The following is a 23,067-nucleotide window of genomic DNA, read 5'->3' on the forward strand; positions in this document are numbered from 1 at the left end:
TGAGACTGAGAGATGAGACAATATATATGATATATATTCCCATTCTAGTTGTCTAATTGAAATATCCTTTATTCTAATCCAGCATAAAAACTGTATTTGTGAGCTAATTCCAAAATTCCACAGTGCAATGATATTCTAGAGTGAAAGAGACCAGTCTGTTCTATCATCAGCAAGGACAGGATCCCGAGATTCCTCTTCATTTGGAGTGCTGAATAGTGAAGAATACAAAAGCAAATTATGTTATGCACACTTGGTGAGTAAGCCCATGTTATATTATTGTAAAATCTTAGGTCCACAATGCTTGGAGACTACCAATTATTTTATGTACAGTATAAATCCCAAAGTCTTACTTATTTTCTTCTATATAACAAGGAATCAAGATGTATACTCATTATATATATGCAAGAAACAATATTAATGTTGAAGAGATTCAATGTTTGCATGGTTTCAAACATACAATGATAAATTGGATGTGAGAAACATACGCAGAATCACCAGGATTCATAAATAACCTGACTCCTTGTGGTTTCTGTGATGGTTTTCCCATCACAGTTTGCTGTGATAATGACTATATGCATTGTTGATCCATTAAGGACCATGCCTGCTGTCTTAATGTGCTCCCTCAAGTAATTCCATCATGTTTGTTTGGGAAAGACTTTGTGCTATCTTAAAGACATTCAAACATCAGGGTCTCTTAGGATATGCTAATATACATAAATTATAGAGGGGTGTTCTGATTGCATTATGAATGCATCTATTTTTCGTTTCTTCTCTCTGCAGAGGACATACCACTGGCTATGTTCCAACCAAATGCAAACTTCTTCAGAACTGTGATTATTAATAACATATTAAAGTGCAACTGGTCTCACTATTGGTGGTTATTCATCACCCACCACATGAAAAGTGTGTGAAATGTGAATGGCATAAAAATACATTTCACTCAAGTACCACTGAGCACAGAGTGGGTGTGTGTTTGTAAAAAGAATCTAGAAGACTGGCAGGAAACAAGGGAGAGGACATCGACAATATTAAGGTTACTTAAAAAAGTTTTTACTTTACATTTTCAAAGAGGGCAGGAACAAAGAATAGGATAATAATTAGTATTTCAAAAATAATTGTCCTGCAGCAGACTACAGAATTCACATAACTTGGAAGATTGCAAAGTGGTCAGGCAAGCCTTCTTCCAAATGCAAACTATGCCAAAAACGTCCTGCAGAAGCTCCAAAGGCTGTGACAAATGCCATTGCCATTAACGCCTATAAGAGGTTCACTTCAGGAGAACATATATGGAAATGAAATTTTTGACAGCCTTTGCGATGTTCAATAAGGTGGAAGTATGTTTGCAAATGTGAATCCTGACTGACTTGCTGTAGCACTTTTTCTGACAGACGATGTTAAACAAATGTCGCACGAAGGAGTTCCTCTGATATGTGTGCCTCGGTGTGGAGAAAGAAGAGGAGGCGAAGCTTCATAAGCTGTCATGGGAAATTAACAGTCTACCTTAAGGAGTTTACATGCTATCATCTTAAATCAAATGCAGGCAGCCTGTCAGCAAACATAAAGCAGGACGACAGCAAAAGAAGTGACTCGCTGCCTCCGTCTCACCATCACATTTACTTTGAAGACCTGAGTGAGAACTTGTTGTCTTTGAGTAACTCCACTAGAAAGCACGATTAGCACTGGGTCCTTGCTGCTTATCTCTCAGAGTAGTGAAAGCTACTGCAAGAAGCAATCTGGAAGCAAAAGTGTTTTAGAGGGCAAAGACCAGAAAGAAGCACATAGGAAGATTCATGACCCAGGATTTGTGTGGGCCCCAGAAAAATATGTGTCTACATCCATCTTACTCTGGTTCAGACAGGGAAAATTACAGTATTTCTCATATGGAAAAAAAATCACATTGTTGAATATACCGAAATTCATTCCCCTTCGCCCAAGTATTTATTGAGAAACTATTATTGTCTCACATTAACAAAGAGCTAGCTATGGCACATACGATAACAGCTGGCTCTGAGTCCTGCTTCCTGAGCAAAGAACATGAGAACAGGCAGTTGCACAGACTGCCTGGTTAGACCTTTCAAGGGCACAGCAGGCAGGGAAAGGAAGTGGTGAGAAGAGGAAAAGAGGTACAGAAAGTTCTCTGGAGGAGAGGCTGCTAAAAGGCAGATACAGATTTACTAGGTAAAGGAAGACGAAAACCAATGACAGAGAGATAACATACATAGAGGAATAGAGGAGACACAGATGACCACTTATGAGTGCCAATAGAAAGGGAGGTTCTATGAACTGGAGGAAGTACAATGAAAAATGAATATTAAAGACAACCCTCTTGGGTTTTTGCCTTTGAAATGAACTTTCCTTTACTATATAAAAAGACAACAAGGACTTAGATGTAACAGCAACCCCCAAATGGAGTAGAACCTGGAAACGTGAACAAAACCCTTAGTAGCTGAGACCTTAAAACTCCACATTTTAAATTCAATCAAAACTGACTGGTATCCAGCCTTCGAAACTGTCACTAATACCAAGCTGGTACTGAAGCCTCATCCATGAAATTAGGTCTCATTACACAACATTTTCATACTATATCTTAAGATTGTTATGATAACCAAACATTGTAATGTCCTTAGATGTAATATGTAAACTGCTACTTAAATATTAGCTCATCTTTGTTATTATAAATATCTTATTTATAAGGTTATTGTTATTCATGTATGAGAAAATCTGCAGCCTTGGAAATAAGTTCCTCCCTTTGTCTTTGTTAATTCTAAATAAACAAGTGTTAATTACAATGATAAAAACATAGGAATGTATATCAAAGAGGAACAGGGATGTGGCTTGGTGTAGACATCTTGACTGACAAGTGTAAGGTCCTAGTGTTTGGTCCCTACAATCAAAGAGAAAGAGAAGTAGGAAGAGGGGAGAAAGAATAACAGGAAATACAGGACATCATCCCATAGTCTAAATGGTATCTATGAATTATGAATTTAAAAGGATTTCTTATCCAATATCACCAGAAATTACACATCCCCACTTTCTCCTAATGAGAAGGGCAATCTCAAATTCAAATATTTCCACTGTTAGTAGGAATGTCCCCTTAAAATAACACCGATTTTATCTTGACCCACCTCAAGATACTATGTAAGGGCTATAACCAAATATGGTCAACATGGCAATATCTACACAGACCAGCCCACAACTGTGAGGATGAAGGTAAGCTGAAAACACAGGTAGAACAGGCAATGTACACGCTGATTCCTGAAGCATAAAGTTTCAATCACACGGGGAAGAGGTTAGAAGACTAATATGAGTGGGCAGATCATGGCATGAGAGGCCAAGAAAAAGCAATGGCTTGTGGGCCTAGACTGAGAGTACAGAATGAAAGTTCTATGTACAAGGTGAGCACCAGGTGTGATGCTTTACCCCCAAAACTCATAGTGGTTGGGCAGGGAATCTGAAGTCAGGAAGAAATAGGAAGAGAGCATGAGCCTCACAGAGCTGACTGAGCTGATGAGAAAGCTCAGATTTGACAGAATGAAAGTAGTCTGGAGCTGAGGGGCTAAAGCAATGCCAACAGAAAGAGGAGAATCCAAGATGCAGAAGCAGAACCAGAAAAAAGAAGCTACACTGGATACACGAGGCATTAGAAAAAAGGGTCTTCTAGGCAACCAGCTTTGTTCTTAACAAAAATATGCTAAATTTAGTTTGGTTTTGTTTTAATCTAGACCTTATGAAGTGACAAGGGTCAAACCTAAATAAGGGTAGAAAAGGGTCTATCTGTGCAGTAGTAAAAGGGTATTCATGGCAAATAATTTGCTAAAGGTAAAAAAAATTCAGCAGCGATGGAAAGTTGGACTTCCTTGATGTAGAGCTCATTTTGTAGTCAAATCACCACAATACTCTAAGAAAGAAGATACCTAAAGCTCCATGGAAACTGCCTTACAAACAGTAAATTCTAGATAAATATTTGCATGAGGGTTAAGAAGTAATAAATGAATGAAACAACATATATGTGAAACATTTTACATATATATGTATATATGTAAATATATATATATGAAACATCAACACACACACACACATCCTCAGATTCAGTTCACTGTAAAGTACAGTCATCTCCCATTGAAAGTCAGAGCTGAGTCTTGAAAATCAACATCAGCCAGGAGGGGTGCTGCATGACCTCTAAGTGCTGCATGTAAGACATTGAAAAAGCAAGACTCTCAAATGGGCATCATGGGCTACAAAGAAGACTGTCTTAATAAAGTAAGATGTGGGAGGGAGGGAAGATAAGGAAGGAATTTACATATTAATCAAGTCACTTTTAAGTGAAAATATAATAAACTAACACTTAGATGAAAGAGGGAATGGCAGCTCAGAGGAAGATGTCAGTTCCTTTCTATTTAGAGAAAGCATCCTCACTTTTCCTAAAAGGGCTGAAATGAGACAGAAATGGGCTCACTCTGATGCACTTCTGGGTACTGAGGGACCTCAACCTAACCTGTCCAGCAGGTTTCGGATTTCTAACCTGAAACAGAACACAACCAGGCTGCTCTTACTCCTTCCTCTGCCATTCTTATTTCTATTCTTATCATGTAACATTTTCCCATTGTACTTCACACTGACACACAAGAGAAAAATAAAATTCAAAGAAAATCAGTGGCTTTCTAGATCCAAACAGCCTGAGCCAGAGAGCTTTAGACAACTGGGAAGGCACTGCAGCTCACAGCAAAACTAGGGACACCAAGAGAGGCCACAGGAGGACATGCTACAACCTAAACACTACGCACAGGAAATTAGTTCAGTACTCTATGAAGACAAACAATATGTTTTTTCTTAAATAAGCATAATTAAAAGGCAAGATTCCAAATTCATCCCAGAAAAAGCTTTTAATATCACAATTTATTCTCACTTTTCAAGCTGTTCTAATTACCTGTCTGCAATTCACATTTTTGTTCTGTTCAAAATGGTTTCCTACTCCCCACTGTTGACCTGAGTACTTGCTGTACAGTACCCATTCACCATGATCTTGTTCCAGCCTACAGAAGACCATGCCTGCTTCCTCTTTTGTGATGTTCCCTCTAAAGGGTTCATCACACTTCCTACGCTTCTGCCCTCCATATTGGACTGAATTTCTTGTTTTCCCCAAAAGTAGATTATTTACTGATGTTTGCTTAATTATGTTGATATAATATTACCAACTATCTTTCTTTTAAGAGGTTAATTCTTAGTTTTGAATGATAAGTACATTCACCATGACAAAATATTCAAATAGCAATACTTGAAAACTTAAAAGTTGAAGTTATCAAAGGGTTTTAGTAGTATACAGGAACCCTACTATCAAAGTCAGCAAAGTAGAAATAACTAAATAAGAAAGAGAAAAGGAAGGGGTGGGGGAAAGAACAGAGAAAAGGAGGAAAAGAGGGAGAGAAGAGATCTAAAGGGAACACAGATAGTAAAATCTTCCAAACTGAACAGGAACAATGCATAGCCTACACCTAAAGGAATATGTTATTAAAGGAAGAAACTGTATTTTCTCTAGGCATGCCTATATTATTTTGATTCTAAATTATATTATCAATTTATATTTCTAAATCAGATGTAAATGGGCTCATAGCTGGACATAAATATACTTCATTCATGCTGAGTAGGCATATTTTGGCTATTACAGTCCAAAAGACAAATGTGTGTTCAGAATACATAAAAAGCAGTACAAAAACTATGTAAATTCTTGCACTGAAAAGTTTTACTGCTGACTTTTATATGGGAGCTATTGGGAATGTTAGTGGATAGAGATGGAATTGGTAAACAGAAAATCTCAGCAGCACAGTGGTGATTTTAGTGCAGTGAGTTGTAGATTCTATGTCTCAAGAGTCCACCGCAAGAGGAAAGTAATGTGAATATGTTGCTATGAAAAAACAGAACAGAAAAAGAGCACTCAAAAAGAAAAGGAGAGAGTAAGGGATGGAGGGAGGTAGAATAACTCTAGTATAGAGAAGACAGGGTGATTTAGAGTAACACTGCAGATCTCTCAACATGACCTGAGTGTCCCTCTAACTCCAATTTGGAGAAGACAACTAATGCTAAGAGTCCAGAAGACTATTAAAAGTTCTTGTCCTGCCAATGGCAATCAGTAGAATTGACATGTTTTATTTAAACAACAACAAACAACAACAACAAAAACCCAAAATAATGTACAAAAAGAAATACACCACTTCAGTTGTGATATACAGCACCACATGTCAGAGCTATAGTTACAGAATCAAAGGATATGCACTGGGCGTCTAACTCTGCTTGCATTCAGCTGCTGGCTATGCAAGGAACGCTTTCCTACTTTTACAAGTCTCATTGCATAAGCCACATTTCTTTTATTTTTTTCCTATTCCTGAAAGGTTTCCCATCGACACTTCTTTTTTTATGGGATATTTTATTTATTTACATTACAGATGTCATCCCTTTTCCCCATTTCCCCTCCCTAGAACCCCCTATCCTATACCTTCTCTTCCTTTATGCTTTTATACCATTTTGATTACATGCATGTATTTAGGTCAGTTTTAGGTTGAGTGTCTAGCAATACAAAAGATGCAAATAGTCAAAAAACAAGCAAGACAATAAACACAATTAGTCAGAAAAAAAGCAAGGCATTAAACATAATTCCATGAACACTCCCATGACCACTGTTTCTAAGGGCTTATCAGGATGACCAAAGAATCTGAGCCTACTTCCCTATCCTAGCACAAGGTCATTTTCATGTCTGAAGCCTACTTCCTTGTTCTAGCCTAAAATTTGATTCCTGTCTGAAATTACTTCTTTGTTCTACCCTAATATTTAGATTCCTGCCTGAGATTACTTCTTTGTTGTAGCCTACAATTTAGATTCTTACCTGAAACTACTTCTTTGTTCTAGTCTAATGTCAGATTCCTGTTTGAAACCTACTTCCTTGTCCTTGGCCAATGTCATAGTCCTACCAAGGAGCTGAGCCCATTTCCTTGACCTTGGCCACTGTCAGCTTCTTGCCAGGCAGCCTCAAAGGCTCTCCGCCTCTCCCCCCTTTTTATTTTGTTAACAAGACTGAGCCTGTCTTAGGTTTTTCTGACAAGAATGCCTCCCTTACTCATCATGGAATATGCATTATCAAAGGCAATGCACTTTGGTCTTAGGTTGGTAAGGCTCTGTGCAAAATCTTACCTGTCCTTGGCTTGCCAGCCTGTTAATTTAATAACTCTGTCTGGGGGATCCATTTTCAGGTTTAAGCCATGTACTTTGGTTGCCAACATATTGATGTTGTTAAAGATACGCTTTAACACAATAGGCAGGAATAAAAGTATTCCCAGGACAAGAAGGGCTAGCCTGATTAAGCTATATATATATGCAATTCCTGAGGTTTGACCAAAATAGAATTACTAAACTCAGTCCATGGATAATTTTATCAGCATTATCTGCAGCATCAAAAGTCAACAGAGCAGCATTCTTTAAATCCATAATCTCACTATGCAAAGTTAACACACCCAGAGAGGTGTTAGGATTACGCCAAATATCCTACAGGTATCTTTAAACTTTTTTCTAATTATAATGACAATCATTGTAAAATTGAAAAGTAACACTACTCCAATGATATTTATCATGACACTTAGGATGGCTCCTAACTCTTGAACCCTGAACCTCCTTCAGATAATCTGAATGGGTTATAGAGCATCATTCGTTGTTCCAGGTACCTATATTAATCCTTTTGTATACTCAATACATTTTTTTGCTAGATGGTTAACAAAAATAGTTGTCTTAAATCTTTGTCAATGCTATTCGGAAAAGCAGTGGTGATAGCAATTAATGGAATTAAAGCTGTTATACAAGCAATAATCAAACCTGTTACCCTCTTGATTCTGCTTAAAGCCTAACTCACTTCTTCCAGCACTTTCGTGCTTTTTTTTTTTTTTAGAGAATCAAGTTTTTCAAATACTCAGGGCAGTGAGATGAAAGCTGGCTGATAGAACCTTGTAACAGATATGCCAGGTTTCAACACACTAACATAATTGGGAATTATACATTCAATGAAACTTACAATAAATACTGTAGATGAGACAAAAACAATTTTAGCTTGAAAATTAAAAGAACTTTAAAAAATGCATTAACCCTTGTTTGAAATCCAGATTCTGTCTCAACATTATCTTTTGCTATCCTAACATCATAGTGAGCTACAGCTAGCTTCCAAATATGTCTCTGACAAAGTCCAGTCTTCCAAAAGTAGACTGTTATTTGCCATACTGAATTGATTTCTAGACCAGTACATGATTGAGTTCGAATAGCTGGTCACCTTTAAGAAGAATACAAGAGACATAATTTCTCTTTTCGATTATCTATCCCATAAGGTCTAAAAACTTGAGGCAAGGCAGCTTGTCCAATCTGGGATATAGTCAAGCAAAGGTGGGTCAGGAACATATGTCCAATACAGCTCCCCCAGTCACCCTTGTCAGGGCACTCAGCAAGCTCACAGGTTGGCATCATTCTTTTTCTCAGCAACAGTATGTCTCACCAATCTTTTTAAATTTCCATGGGCCTCTTTCAAAATACCTTGTACTTGAGGGTTATATGACATCTCCTTAATAAACTGTTTACAAAAAGTCTCAACTGCTCAACTACAATTGCCAGACCCATTATCTGTTTTTTTATTGGACATTTTATTGATTTACCGTCCAATGTTATCTTCTCTCCCATTCCCACCCCAAAACCCCTTATCCCATCCCCCCTCCTCCTATTTCTATGAGGGTGTGCTCCCACCATCCTCCCATTCCTGCCTCCCTGCTCTCGAATTACCCAACACTAGGGAATCTAAACTTTCAGACACTAGGGCTGTCCACTTCCATTGATGCCTGACAAGGCTACCCTCAACTACCTATAGAGGTAGAGGCATGAGTCCCTCCCTTTGTGTTCTCAGGCTGGAGGTTTTAAAATGGGTACTCCAGGCTTGTTTCTTAGGACCAGAAGTCTGGTGTAATTGTGATAGGAGTGCCTTTATATGTTACTTGGCCCATTTTCCCTTACTGTATTTAAGATTCTTTCTTTGTTTTGTGCATTTGGTGTTTTGATTATTATGTGACAGAAGGTATTTCTTTTCTGGTCTAGTCTATTTGGCATTCTGTAGGATTCTTATATGTTTATGGGCATCTTGTTCTTTAGATTAGGGAAGTTTTCTTTTGTAATTTTGTTGAAGATATTTATTGGCCCTTTAAGTTGAAAATATTCACTCTCTTCTATACCTATTATCCTTAGGTTTCGTCTTCTCATTGTGTCCTGGATTTCCTGGATGTTTTGTGTTAAGAACTTTTTGCATTTTGCATTTTGACAGTTGTCTCAATATTTTCTATGATATCTTCTGCACCTGAGATTCTCTCTTCTATCTCTTGTATTCTGTTGGTGATGCTTGTGTCTGTGACTCCTGATTTCTTTCCTAGGTTTTCTATCTCCAGGGTAGTCTCCCTTTGTGATTTCTTGATTGTTTCTACTTCCATTTTTATGTCCTGGATGGTTTTATTCAATTCCCTCACCTGTTTGGTTGTGTTCTCTTGTAATTCTTTAAGGGATTTTTGTGTTTCCACTTTAAGGGCTTCTACCTGTCTACCTGTGTTCTCCTCAAATTCTTTGAGAGTGTTATTTATGTCCTTCTTAAAGTCCTCTATCATCATCATTAGAGGTGATTTTAAATCTGAATCTTGCTTTGCTGGTGATATGGGAAATTCAGGACTTTCTAGTGTGGGAGAACTAGGTTCTAATGCTTCCCTTTTGCCATCTGTATCTCCTTAGTGCTACCTGCCCTGTCTCTGACTGGAGCCTGTCTTTCCTATTATCTTGGTTGTGTCAGAACTGTTAGGGGTGGGTGTTGCTGCTGCGGTTAGAGCTGAGGCCCAAGATCTGCTCAGTGTTCAGGCGCAGACCTGAAGGAAGCAGTGCTCTGGGCCAGAAGTGACTTCCTAGGTCCTAGTGGGTCCCAGTTACTCCCTGTTTGGGGTGGGTGTTACTGTCTCCTTACCTAAGATACTGGCCAGGTTAGAGCTCCTGGGAGCCCGCTTCCTCTGGGTTTTGTGAGGTTGGGTACAGAGCTGCCACCCGGGATCTGCTCAGTTTTGGGGCCCAGACTGGAAGGCATAAGCCACATTTTTAACATTTAATCAAATCTTTAGTTCTTCACAAATCTTTCCAATTTTCTTAAGTTTCTGTTTATATTTTATACAAATATCTGGACATTTTATGTAAATAGACTACCAAATTCTTATTTCAAGCTAGATGAAAGGCACATGCTCATATACATATAAGGAAGGTGACTCCCTGATGGACTTCCATTTTCACTCAGGTGTAAGGTTTTGTGACCAATGTGTAGCATGTATCACGAAACATGGTTTGAAAAGACAAAGGTCAAAAGAAAAGCTCAGAATAAAAAAATAATTTCATCTCCAAATATTTGATAGAAGATTAAAAGCAGTTCACATTCATAATATAACGTAGAAAATATGTATTCACATGTGAGTTTTAGAATCTACATAAACCACTGTATAGTATACCTCAGGCCTCATAGTTCAGACAGTCTGATAATTATTTTTCATAATTCAGAAAAAAACTGTTGTATCTCTTAAAAATATGACACAATGGCCACATTGTCTCTTATGTATGAATGGTGTATGAGTCACAATGTCAACTACTGAAATTTCTAGTGAAAACTTTGTGAGTATTTTTTGAAGTGCACTATATCAGAAATCACAGCAGCTTTTACCACGTCGACATAAGCTTCCTCTCATTAAGAACAAGTATGTATCTGCATGAAGATACCACATGCCTTGAATGCTCAGAAACACACACTTCCAAATATCACTGCATACATCAAACTGCCATAGTGGAAATAACATTTGTACATTTCTCAAAGATAAAAACACTGGCAAAAAAATATAGAATAACTATTTAGATTCTTGACATTCATGTTTACTTTAAGTATTCAAACTTCCTTTTAAAGCAAACCACATGAACACACAGATATCCACCTATCCAATATTAAGAAACAGTGATGGACTCATACAATGTCTGATTATAAGGAGAAAATCCAACAGAAGAGTTCAATAATTTTAAAGCAAGTTTTGTATAGAAAAGTTTTGTAATCATCAACATATTTCCAAAACAGACACTTTTGTGTTAGACTATGTTTAGACTAACATTTAATTTGACAATGAATTCATTCTTCTGTGGTTATTCTCTAAATTTGGAAAGATTAGCAAGCAAATCCTACTATGAAAAACAAAATTAAACCATGACTTTTATAATGAAGCCTGCCAGTTCATTCATTGCTTCAACAAAAAAACAAGACCTCATAAGTGTTTTTTGAAGTACACTATGTCAGAAATCAGAGGTGGGATGAACACTTCAGGGAATCCTGATTTTCACCACATAGCATTTATCAAATACCATCAAATTACACATTCTACTTTTAGATACATCATTGCTTGGAGGCACATACCATTTTTGATATAGTAAATTATTCCAACCTATACCAACCACATACACTAAGTTATATTGACCCAATCCTTAACAAGAGCTCTTCTGTACTTCAAAAGTCATAATGTAATGGATCTTGAATGACAGTATTATTAGACTTGCTCTATAATTTCCAACACACACACATACATATACACGCACGCACTTGAAACAGGATTTCTCTGTGTAGCCCTGGTTGTCCAGGTCTCAAACTCAAGATATCCACCTGTCTCGGACTCTAGAGTACTGGAATTACAGACATGTACCACTGGCCTGACCCTATATTTCCACTGTAAGTCTCTATTTAATGCTCTCTTTACTCAAAAAAAAGGGAAGCCATTTCCATTCTAACCACATTGAGTACAAGTTCCCACTTCACAGCATCCATCAGAGACGATTGAGGGGCACACAGTGGCCCCATCAAGCCAACTATGTTCCAAGGAACCATTTTCCATTTCACTGGCCATCCTTCTGGCCTGGGCTTCTTTCCTCAAATATTCAGGGCCACTTCTCTTACTGCATCATCAGGTCCAATTAAGAGACATGCTCTTACAAAGACCTTCTCAACTCAGATTCTCTAAAAGGCATCCAGCAAAAGAATCAACACACTGTAAAATGCATTTAACATGATTTTTTAATTTTAAATGTCTAAGGCCTTTGGAATCCTGAAATATAGAGGCATTTCCCAGTCATAGAGTCATATTTTTTTTTTTTTTTTTTTTTTTTTTTTTTTTGGTTTTTCGAGACAGGGTTTTTCTGTGTAGCCCTGGCTGTCCTGGAACTCACTCTGTAGACCAGGCTGGCCTCAAACTCAGAAATCCGCCTGCCTCTGCCTCCCAAGTACTGGGATTAAAGGCGTGCGCCACTACTGCCCGGCGAGTCATAAAAATTAAAATGAAGAAATGAACATGAGGACTAATCAACTCTTTGCTAATATACGAAGAAAATTAAAATGCTCAGTAATTTAGGCAATATGAATTTTGTTTCCGTATGTTTTTCTCATTTAGATACATAGACAGATAAACAGATGAGATGACCTCTTCTCAGTGCAAGCTGTCAGTGGGGTGGAACTGCTCACAATGTCTTGGTAGGCTAAGAGTAAAGCAAACAAGAAGATTCTATATCCCATCTTTTGAAGATAAAAGTCTGACCAAAAAGTTTACAGTAAGAAAATATTAAATAAACATAAAAAGGCCAGCGGAGTTATTGGGGTGAACAAATGGGAGCCAGTCCATTTGCCTCTGATTTCCTAGAGATGAGGCTGCCATGGTTATGAGGAGACTGTGAAAATAAGACTATGGGTCACCCAAAGGGAAGAGTTTGTTGAATAACTGTACAAGAGGGAAGAACAAATGACTTCTGGGAATATATCAAACAAAATGAAGGGAATCAATTCTGCAGTGTTCTCAGAAGGACAGTTCAGTTTCCAGTACAGAACCCTCTAGGCACTAATGAATGGACTGCCAGATAAATAGAAGTTACAAAAGTGCTGTCCTCATAAAGGGAGTGTACAAGCCATATGGAAAGGTTCAAAAAGACAGTAACAGTGATGTTAGACTGAGTGGGGAGTTAGCAGAGAAAAATGTGTCTCCGAGTAAGGAAGTCACAAGGAAGCTTATGCAATCTATTAGCACAAATATTAGCTGTTACTATTTAATTAATGATAAATGTCATTGTGAGCAAAGTTGTGCCTGAACGTCATAATCATGATTTAAGATATAAACAAAAACCACTGTCATAAGCAATTAGAAAGGGTCTGGGATGAGTCAGGAACAGAATTATTTGATCTAAGTAGAAAATCTAATAGAATATGTCATTATAAGAATTGTCGAACTGCTTCATGAGAGTCCCTGCATATTTATCTTCCCTGACAGGCATCAAAGATTCCAGTGATCCATGTCCTTCTCAGTAACTGCTGCATCCAGACCTGTTAACTTCTACCTCCTGGCAAGTTCCCCAGCAAGCACCTCAGAGACAATGATGTGGTCTCACCTTGTTTCCTTAAACCTTACACAAAAGCAGAGCTCAGGAAATAACTGGTGACAAAAACTAAAGGAAAAGAGCCAATGTACCCTGTTAGAGTTTTCATTTTAAATTTTAAGTCTCCTACTGCCTGATATCTTTCTATTCTTCTATTCTGTCAGTCTCATTTTGCCATATTGTCTCTCAGATAAGAACATATGTTGAAATACACTATTAACAAAACTACTAATAAAGAATTAACTAATGATAAAAATTAATGTGTGAAAATATACTATTTATATATAGGTTAAATTCTCCTAATTGCAAAAATTAATTTATAAACTTAAGAAGAAATAATGGACACGTAGAAAAGGTTGGAAAATAATAACTAAAATTAAAAAGTACTAAAGGACTTAGCTATTTAAGTTTTATAAGCCTCTTATTAGATTTTAACTGAATCTAAATAGTGCCTTTATAGAACAAGGTTTAAATTTGTGCCAAGGGCTAACATAAAGCCTGCAACTGTAAAATGGTTACAAAGAATTAATTCTCCCTCCAAGCCACATAATATTCTTGTTAGTTTCATTAAGAGATATACAAAGAAAAAAATTAATGATGATTTATATCATGTGATAAACCTTCAGTTCTTGTCAACACTAAGTTACCACTCTGAGTTAGAATACAGATGGAGTACGTAAGAGAAGTGGGAGTCTGACGCAATAAAACAGCTCTCAAGCAATGCAGCAGGAGTGCTGGACTAAAAGCTGTTAGTTAGACAATGCATGACGTTCTACCCTTCACAGGCTTCCCTCCACACTCGGAATAAACGTAGACACAAGGGATTAACTCTCCCAAGCTATTGCAAAACAAGGTAGCAAAGTACAGCGTAAACTGAATTTAGAAGAGGCCCATAAAGATTCAGCTACAATCTTCTTTCTTAACAATAAATGACACTAAGTAAAAGTCTGTAAAAGCAATTGTAATTGCAGAACAAAGGCTAAAATAATTGAAGAAGTCATGGTATATCTGAACAATATTGTTAAATACAGCAGTTTTACATTATAATAGGCAACACATAATATATATCAAAACCTAAATATTATCTTATTCTTCTTAATCCCATGATTCTTAAGTGAATTTACTTCCAGCAAGAGTTTTAGAAAGTTAATATAGTATTCTGAGACACAATTTGTAAAGAATCAAAAGTTTCTGTTCCTTTACATAAAATAGAGCAAATATATAATGGTTGTTTGCAGAGAAAAGAAATATTATATTATGTGTCTAAACCCATATCGTCCATTAATATAACCATTACGGAAAACAATGCAAAGGTCCCACAAAATTAAGAATAGAACTATCATATTATCCAGCAATTCCCATGCCATGATCATACCCAACGGTAAAGTGGAAACACCCAGAGTACCATTCAGCTGATGACTGGATAAAAGAAATGTGATAGTTATACACAATGGAATAGTATTTAGTCATAAAAATAAAATTCTGTCATTTGTGACAACATAAATCCAACCGCATGATGTCATTCTTCTGTGATCTAAAAGTTCATCCATATAAGGGAAGAATGGAATGCAGGTCAGCAGAGAGCAGGGTGCCTAGGGGAGGGCAGATGGGCAAGCTGAGCAATAAGTAGCCTCGGTGAGAGAGGTGGAGAAAGAAAGAACTGGTACCCAGCTGCGCAGCAGGAGGGCTACAACAATGGTGTGTACTTCTAAAAGAAGTATTTTGAAGTTTTGCAAATCAATCAATCAATCAATAAATGAATGTCTAAGTTATGTACCCTGGGGGGGGCAAGATTATTATATGTATGAGAATATCATGTTACCATATTAATGTATATGTTTATTCTTCATGTATGTTCAAAATAAATTTAATGAACTACAGTATTAACTACAGCATGTTAGTTAACTACAGCATGTTAGTTAATTTTTGTAAGTTATAAATCGTTTTAACTCTGTCATGCACACAGACCCCTAGAAATTATTAATTGTACGGCAGAGAGGATGACCACTGAGCAGTTGTCCTTTTAACTCTGGGAGAAAAGTGCCTGTACTTAGGATTTAGAATATTTTGTGTGTGAAAGAATCATGAATTTTTCTTTCCTACAATGTAGCATAATTATAAAGTGAGCATGTAAGAGATATTATTCTGCTCACCATCAAATTATATTCCAAGAAACAAAGCCATATATTTTACTCTTAATATCATTCAGGTTAATGCAAATCCCATCTGTTCAGGATTTGCTGATTCTCAAGGGATAGTAAAGGAGTCATCAGTGTAACCATGTAAGACACACCATGGGTCAATGATGTGTTTTTCTCCTGAAGAACTACAAAGAAAACTACCACAGGCTTGTGGGCCAGAAGTTATGCCGTAATGTTTCTTCATGTGTGTGATACCAGTGCAGAGGCAGAGTAAGGCCACACATGGACAAGGGACAAGACTGTGGTCAACAAATGTGTATTTATAAAAACAGACAGCAGGCTAGATGTTGCCAGTGGACCCTGGCTTGCCAACCACTGAGACAAATCCAAGAAAACAAGAGGAGAAATGGACAGAATGGGCAGGACTAGAGAAGAAAGTAAAGAAAATCAAACTAAAGTGTCTGTGAGCTATTTCTCCCCGACATTATCTGGTCTATTGACTAACTTTCATTGTGAAACCTTACAAAATGAAACAAGTTTCTTTCTTCTAATGACTTGACTGAATGCTGGCTGAACTATCGGCACCCAGAACATCAGCATAAGTAATGGGAATATTGATCACAGATAAGTACATCACAGGAGCTGACTTACCTCAGTAATGGATGGAATATGACGGTAATATTTCTGGCTCCAGGTTTGCAGACAAATTTTGTTCCTCCACCTTCAATTAAGTTGTCATCAGGACCTCCTTCCAGGAAAAATGAAAACTGAGATTTAGCTAATTAGAAGTTTTATGAATAAGCAAACCAAGTTTATCTGCACAAGTGTTGCATAATCACAAGGGCTGCCTCAAAATTACCACAGTATTTACAGTTATTGCAAAAGACATAATCCGGTCTTTCTCTTCAACAATGTATGGTGTAAATACCCAGCAAGGACAAACATGAAAGTCCAAGAAGACTAAATGCCTCAAGGTTATAGCAGAGTTGAAGCTAAAACTTTTCTTTTACTCAGTGTCTTCTTTGGAAAGGAGGGTATACAGAGATGGAAAAGGATCCAAGATTATAAAATGTACATAAATCCAATTTGTCATATTGTTACCAAGTCAAAAAACCCAGTGACTGAAAGACATACTACTACTTTTATATAATACTGGGAGATATAATCCTGGTTATTAAAATGTTGAATTTTGGGACTGAAGACATGGCTCAGCGTTTACAAGCACTGGCTGCTCTTTCAGAGGTCCTGAGCTTAATTCTCAGCAATGACATGGTGGGCTCACAACCATCTGTACTGGGATCTGATGCCCTCTGCTGGCAGGAAGGAATGCATACAGACAGAGAACACACACACACACACACACACACACACACACACACAAAATAAATCTTTTTTTAAAAAAAATAAGATCTTCATAGAGAAATCTTATTTGACTAAATAAATGTTGAAAAATTTTCAAAAATATCTCAAATACATTCAATAAGCAAATGTAAGAAAACTAAATTTGGGGGAAGAAAAAAATAGGTCAGTGTCTGGAAGTGCTAGGTGCTCCTTCTAGAGGATCAGGAGATAGCTCAAAACAATTTGCAACTCCACTTACAGCAGATCTGATGCTGTCTTCTGGCATCCTAGGGCACCGGACCCACAAGTAACCCACAGATATACATGCAGGTAAAACACACACACACACACACACACACACACACAAATTAGAAAGAAATTCATCAAGATAGTCTTAAAACTATAAGCTGCACACACGCCAGCCCTCGGAATAGCTGATTTGAAGCTAGTAGCAGTCATGTTTTCCATTAAGTGCTACCCTATTTCACCAAAAATCTAATTGTCTTAAAGGAGGATAGCATATTGCTAGCAGGATTTTAGTTCAGGCTACTGTCAAGTATTTTGCAAAGTACAAAATTGCTGTTTTCTTGATGCTATCAGAAGTCTTCAAGTAGATTTGCAATGCCAACCAGGACTTATATCCCTTCCTCAAATGGCTCTTAATTGGTAATTAGCTGAAATATCAAAAGGTCACAGTGCAGGAAGCAATCCCCAAGCTCACATGCTGAGGTAGTAACAATTAACATCACCATTTTGCTGCAGAGAAATAGTTGTAGAATATAGAAAGCTGAACATGACTTCAGAAACTGTAAGATATGCTTTTACCAGCACCAACCCCAGTGGGGTTTGGGGTTGTTTGGTTGGTTGGTTTTGTTTGTTTGTTTGTTTGTTTTTGTTTTTCTTTTAATGAAATTCAAATAATACCATCCCTAGCTCCTCTCCATGTTATGCTACTCTAAGAGGAGTGAATTTTCTGATTGGCATAAATTGGAGGGATCAGGGCATACCTAGCCTGAGAAGCCCCAATATTCCATTTGAAACGCCATGATGTCTCCATGTGGGAAGTGTAGTTTGGTTTATGTTGATAAGGCTGTGGGTGTAGCTCAGAGGGTAGAATAAGTACAGATCATATGCAAAACCCTTGTTTCAACACTTAATACAGGGAGAAAGCAGCAAAGTTTGCCTATAAAGGACCTGTCTTAGAGAGAAACAAAGAAAAAGAGGGAGGGAGGGAGGGAGGGAGGGAGGGAGGGAGGGAGGGAGGGAGGGAGGGAGGGAGGGAGAGAGGGGAAGGAGGGAGGAAGGAAGGAACGAAGGAAAGAGGTTTTCTAACAGCTTCTATTAATGAATAAACAAACCTATCTTCCATGTTCAGTTAGCAAGCCCATTTGTCTATTAAGCTAGGCTTTGTTCTTCAGACTCATGGTGTGTGTGTGTGTCTGTGTGTAATTGGTACTCTACTCTTCATTTACCTCATTTTTCCTCATATGTTTCAGAATTCTGGAGCCCACACATGCACACACACACATACACACACAAACACACAAACCATGTTATTTAGGGAATTTTGTCAAAATATCTAAATGACCTAAATGATCATTTTTTTTATCTAAATGATATTTTTTTTCTCTTTAGTTTAATTTTTTTCTTGATCAGAATTCTTTGCATGCTATCAGGTACAAAGCAAAGCTGATGGTGTTTGGTCTCAGGCATCTAGGAGATTGATAACCCATGTGGAGCTCCAGCAGTCTAGATCCAGCAGTGTCAGCACTTCCTAGAGGCATCAGCATTAGACAGATACCGTTAGGATCAGTTGTCTCCCCAAACCGTCAGCGCAGCTCTGATTTCTAACAAAAATATGATGAAATGTACCACTCTTCCTTCAGATTCATGCCCTGCTTCTTCACATTCTCAAACTCTGCATCACAACACAATATTAACTATTGATGTCTTGCTAATTTTTACAACTTAAATGAAAGCACCAAGACTATTACAATGACTAGGGCATAGCTTAGCAGTAGAAAATGCTCTCTGTATGAGCAAGACCCTGGGTTCAATGAATAGACAAAACAAAAGAAGATAAGGAGGGAAAGAGAGAGAGCTTGGAACAGGCTCACAGACGCACTACTCCTTCAGCCAACCTCTTCCTCAAAAGAGCACATTGACCAGTTACAAACAGAGAAAAGAAAGTAGCAGCAGATTTATTCTCTGAATCAACAATTTTCCTCCCAAGACCATGACTCCTACTCAGAAGGGAATAACCAAGGAGATGTGTACATGGCAAACAAGGTTATTTCTCTCCTGAATGCTAGCAACAACATCAACAAGACAAATTAAAAAAAAATTATATGAGATGGATACAAAAATAACCTTCAGTTCTATTCAACGTAAGTATTAGCTCAAAGTGAAATGAATTAAAGTAGGTAACTTTTAATGAGTTCAAAAAATATCAAGTGCTATGATTTTAAGGACTCCGTAATTTTAGAAGAACCAAGCTGCACACTGCTAGTTCTTCATATACACTGCACACATGGTATGCATCCCCAACCTGTGTGCCTTGGCCACACTGGGCTCACTTAAGGAGGGGAATTTCTTCTATCAACCTTTAAGTACAATATCTAGTTTAAAACATCCAATCTTGTCTCCCAAAGCCCACAACTCTATTAAAAGTAACTTATACAAACAACCAACACAAACTTTAAATGTCACTTTTATTATCATTACATGATTTCATTAATACTTACATAACTTATCTCTACCTATCTAAAGAGGTTAAGCAAGGATGTACATATTGTATTGATGAAAAAAGAAATGGAGACCTACATGGACAAAATAATATTAAAATTAAATGGGAAAGCATGAATGAAAATGTTGTCAACTGTTGAAGCTCGGCAAATGTGAGTAACTCCTCCTAAAGCCTTATAGGTAGTAGGAATACATAATAAATTGTATGCTTATCACAATGGATTAAGAGGTGGAGCCAATAAAAAAAACACTAGCAACAATGAAGGATGGAGGTCCTAGATGTGTCTGTGGGAGAGAGGAAACTGTGACAACAAAGGGAGGAAGGCAGGGTATGAAGTTCCAAACTTAGCCACAGTCCCCTGCTCAAAACTCCTGGGAGCTGAGGGAAATGATGAGGCCCTCATGTAATTTGCCAGTGTGATTGAAAGTGAAAAAGACTCTTGTCTACTTTAAGCCTTAACCAAAATTCTACCTACAGAACCTTGTGTTCTGTGCTCATGTGCACCTTCACTGCATATTGTAGGATTTCCTCTTTATAAATCAAGTGTTTAAATCTAGGTCATAAGGTGCTATGGAATAAATGTGTCCCCCCACCTCACCCCCATACCATGTGTTGGACTCTTACTCTCCAATTCACTAGTATTAAGATCTGAGATTTTTTTGTGATGAGGATGCATTCACATGAATGATTCAAGCAAACTTCCAAGGACACAGATGACTATAGAAATCTGATTCCTTCTTCTCTCTTACCCTTTCTCTGTCTTCTGCTATTATGAAATGCTATGCAGAAAAGTTACTTGTTGTGCCTTAATTTCAACTGCTCGTCCTCCAGATCTGAACAACATTGAAATTCTCTTCATTTTAGATAATTCAGTCTGTGATATTCTGTTGTTATAGCACAAAATTGACAAAGGAATTGAATTACCAATCAAAGAAAAGTAGAAACAGCATCCCAAAGAACTATCTTTAAAAATAAGCTATCAGAACAAAAAGAAAGACTCTGACCCAGGTTCACAAAGCCTGATGTCTCTACCATCAAAATGAACTAGAAATGCATGCTTGGCATTTCAGCATTCTGGGTGAGAAATAGAACTCACCTCTCCTCATATGCTCTCCTATTCAGTCAAGTAGCCTGGGAACTGCTGTCAAGACCATTAAGGAGCAAGCTGCTCAAGTTCTGTGACATGCGCTGACCAGGCAGGGGCAGCTCTCACCTTCATTCATTATGCCTGCAGTCTAATCTCACCTGGGAAGGCCAGAGGATGGGCACCAGAGAAAACGGTGAATGATGATGGATGGTTGGAATGAAAATGAATTGACAGTAGGATTACAAGCAGGCTGTACAGCACAGGATGATGGAAGAATGCCCCAGCCATATTTCCTGCTTTTTGCAATGAGGAGAACGGTGTGACAAGCTCTCCCAGATGACTGGCAACAAACCCCAAGGCCAAGAACAACTTCGGGATGACAGCATTTTAGCACTCACAGAATAGTCCATTTCTTTAGAACTCATTTGGACAAAATTAGCTGCTAAATTTACCTATTCCTTGACTCTTTCAGGCTGAGATTTGTTGTCACAGAAAATGAATATAGTCATCTTAATAACATAGAGAAAACCAATGCCTCAGAAAAACTGTAAACAAATGTTGGCCTTTGAAATGATCATGGTGAGATAGGAACAATCAGTAAATCTTAATCAAATCCCAGACCTGTTACTTATTATTAATGTAAGTGCAATAAGTTTTATTAAAGTAATCTGAGTCTAAACTAGCCACTTTATAAAACAGGAATTGTGGTCAATTTCTTCAAACCTAATGTGTGAATGTCCACATGAGAAATTGTACACAAGGGCATTCAGCACAGTGCTTGATACCCAGCACACACATCCCAAAGAAACCAGTTCACTTTTCCATTCTGGAACTATCAAAATGGTAAGGATGTACGCCCATATTACATTGGCAACCGCAATGGTCAATATTCTTAATGAGCCCAACAAACGAATTTGTAAAAAATAAATTTGTAATAAATTAAAAAAACCATTGCTGTGAGTCAGTGTCAACGCAGTGACAGACTGAGAGAATTGCTAGGAACATTCAGAGTGTGACAAGATAAAATAAACTGTTCTTGACTCTTAATTTTTCAGTTAAAATAATCAATATCAAATATATAGATGCTAGTACTATGAACAAATATCCTGTGCCAAGTTCTTAAATTAAAATAGAACAGAATGTAGTAGTGACTTCCATTAAGTTACAGAAAACGGCAAGTCCCAAATGACATTCTAAATGTGTCCTGGGTACCAAAATGGGTTTCAACATTGCAAAGAATTACAGCAAAGATGGAGTGTTTCACAATGAATATCTGACTTTGGAAAAGACGTGCAGAATAACAAATATGGAATGCCGACTTGCATCAATAAAGATCATGTTTAATTTGATCTAGGCATCAGCTGAGTGGTTTCAGTTTTCTGAACTGGAGTGTCACCTTGGCATATGAGACCGTCTTACAGACTAAGTTCTTCAGCAAGGGTCTATTCTTAAAGCATGCTGTGCCCTCACAACTCAGTCTGGTGATACCATCACCCTTCAGTCTCTAAGGGGAACCCTGAGGTGTGGTCCTGAATCAAAGAAAAAGTAATAGCAAAATATCCTTACCCACAACTAATTTACTATTTCAGAAAATCAAGCGAGGACTTGTGATGGTATTGTTTTGTTAAAGGATAAGTTTCAAATAGATCTAGCAAGAAAAACCAGGCCAAAAGCAAACAAACAAAACAACTTTAAAGATACTACTAAAAAACTACTTTAAAGATAGTATCACATTGAGACTCAAATTGAGGCTAAGGATATAAATTTCAACAAAAAACACCACTTTAATCAGTAATAAATCCCTGGTAGCTGGGATAGATTCTAAAATGTAATAGGCATTTGTTGAATGAACACACGCATTAACAAAATGAAGAATCCTCTTCTCTAGAAGAAATGAATTATGACAATAAGCTGCCTATAAAGAAACTACTGATGTATTTTTAGAAGAAATATGCTCAGTCAGGAATTCAGGTTTTAAGAGTTAAATGAATTAAAATATTATTTGTAGACAAAATTGTCTTAAATAGAAATAAGCTACTTATTCCAGCCTAAGTTGAACACTCTGCCAAGTTTCTAATAATGGCTCACTACATTTATTCTTGGTTTCTTCCACTGTTGTGGCCAAGGTGCTACTGTTAGCCTAGATATGAATCAAGAAGGCAAAGAGGAAGGAAAGAGATGCTGTCACTAAATTGCTACCACAAAAGGGATACTCTGCTAAACTCCTTACAAAAATCTCCTCTCTTGACTTTAATAATATGCTT

General features: G+C 37.4%; 1 protein-coding gene across 2 annotated transcripts in view; it reads right to left on the reverse strand.

The window, feature by feature from the left end:
- Exoc4 (exocyst complex component 4) overlaps positions 1–23,067 on the reverse strand; it is a 711,678-nt gene that overhangs the window by 373,491 nt on the left and 315,120 nt on the right. For both annotated transcript variants that reach the window (XM_034519115.2, XM_076913572.1), the window contains exon 10: positions 16,281–16,377. In XM_034519115.2, coding sequence (XP_034375006.1) covers positions 16,281–16,377 — 97 coding nt within the window. The remainder of the gene's footprint in view (positions 1–16,280; positions 16,378–23,067) is intronic.

Source organism: Arvicanthis niloticus, chromosome 15 (genome assembly GCF_011762505.2).
Source record: "Arvicanthis niloticus isolate mArvNil1 chromosome 15, mArvNil1.pat.X, whole genome shotgun sequence".
In the NCBI taxonomy this organism is placed as follows: domain Eukaryota; kingdom Metazoa; phylum Chordata; class Mammalia; order Rodentia; family Muridae; genus Arvicanthis; species Arvicanthis niloticus.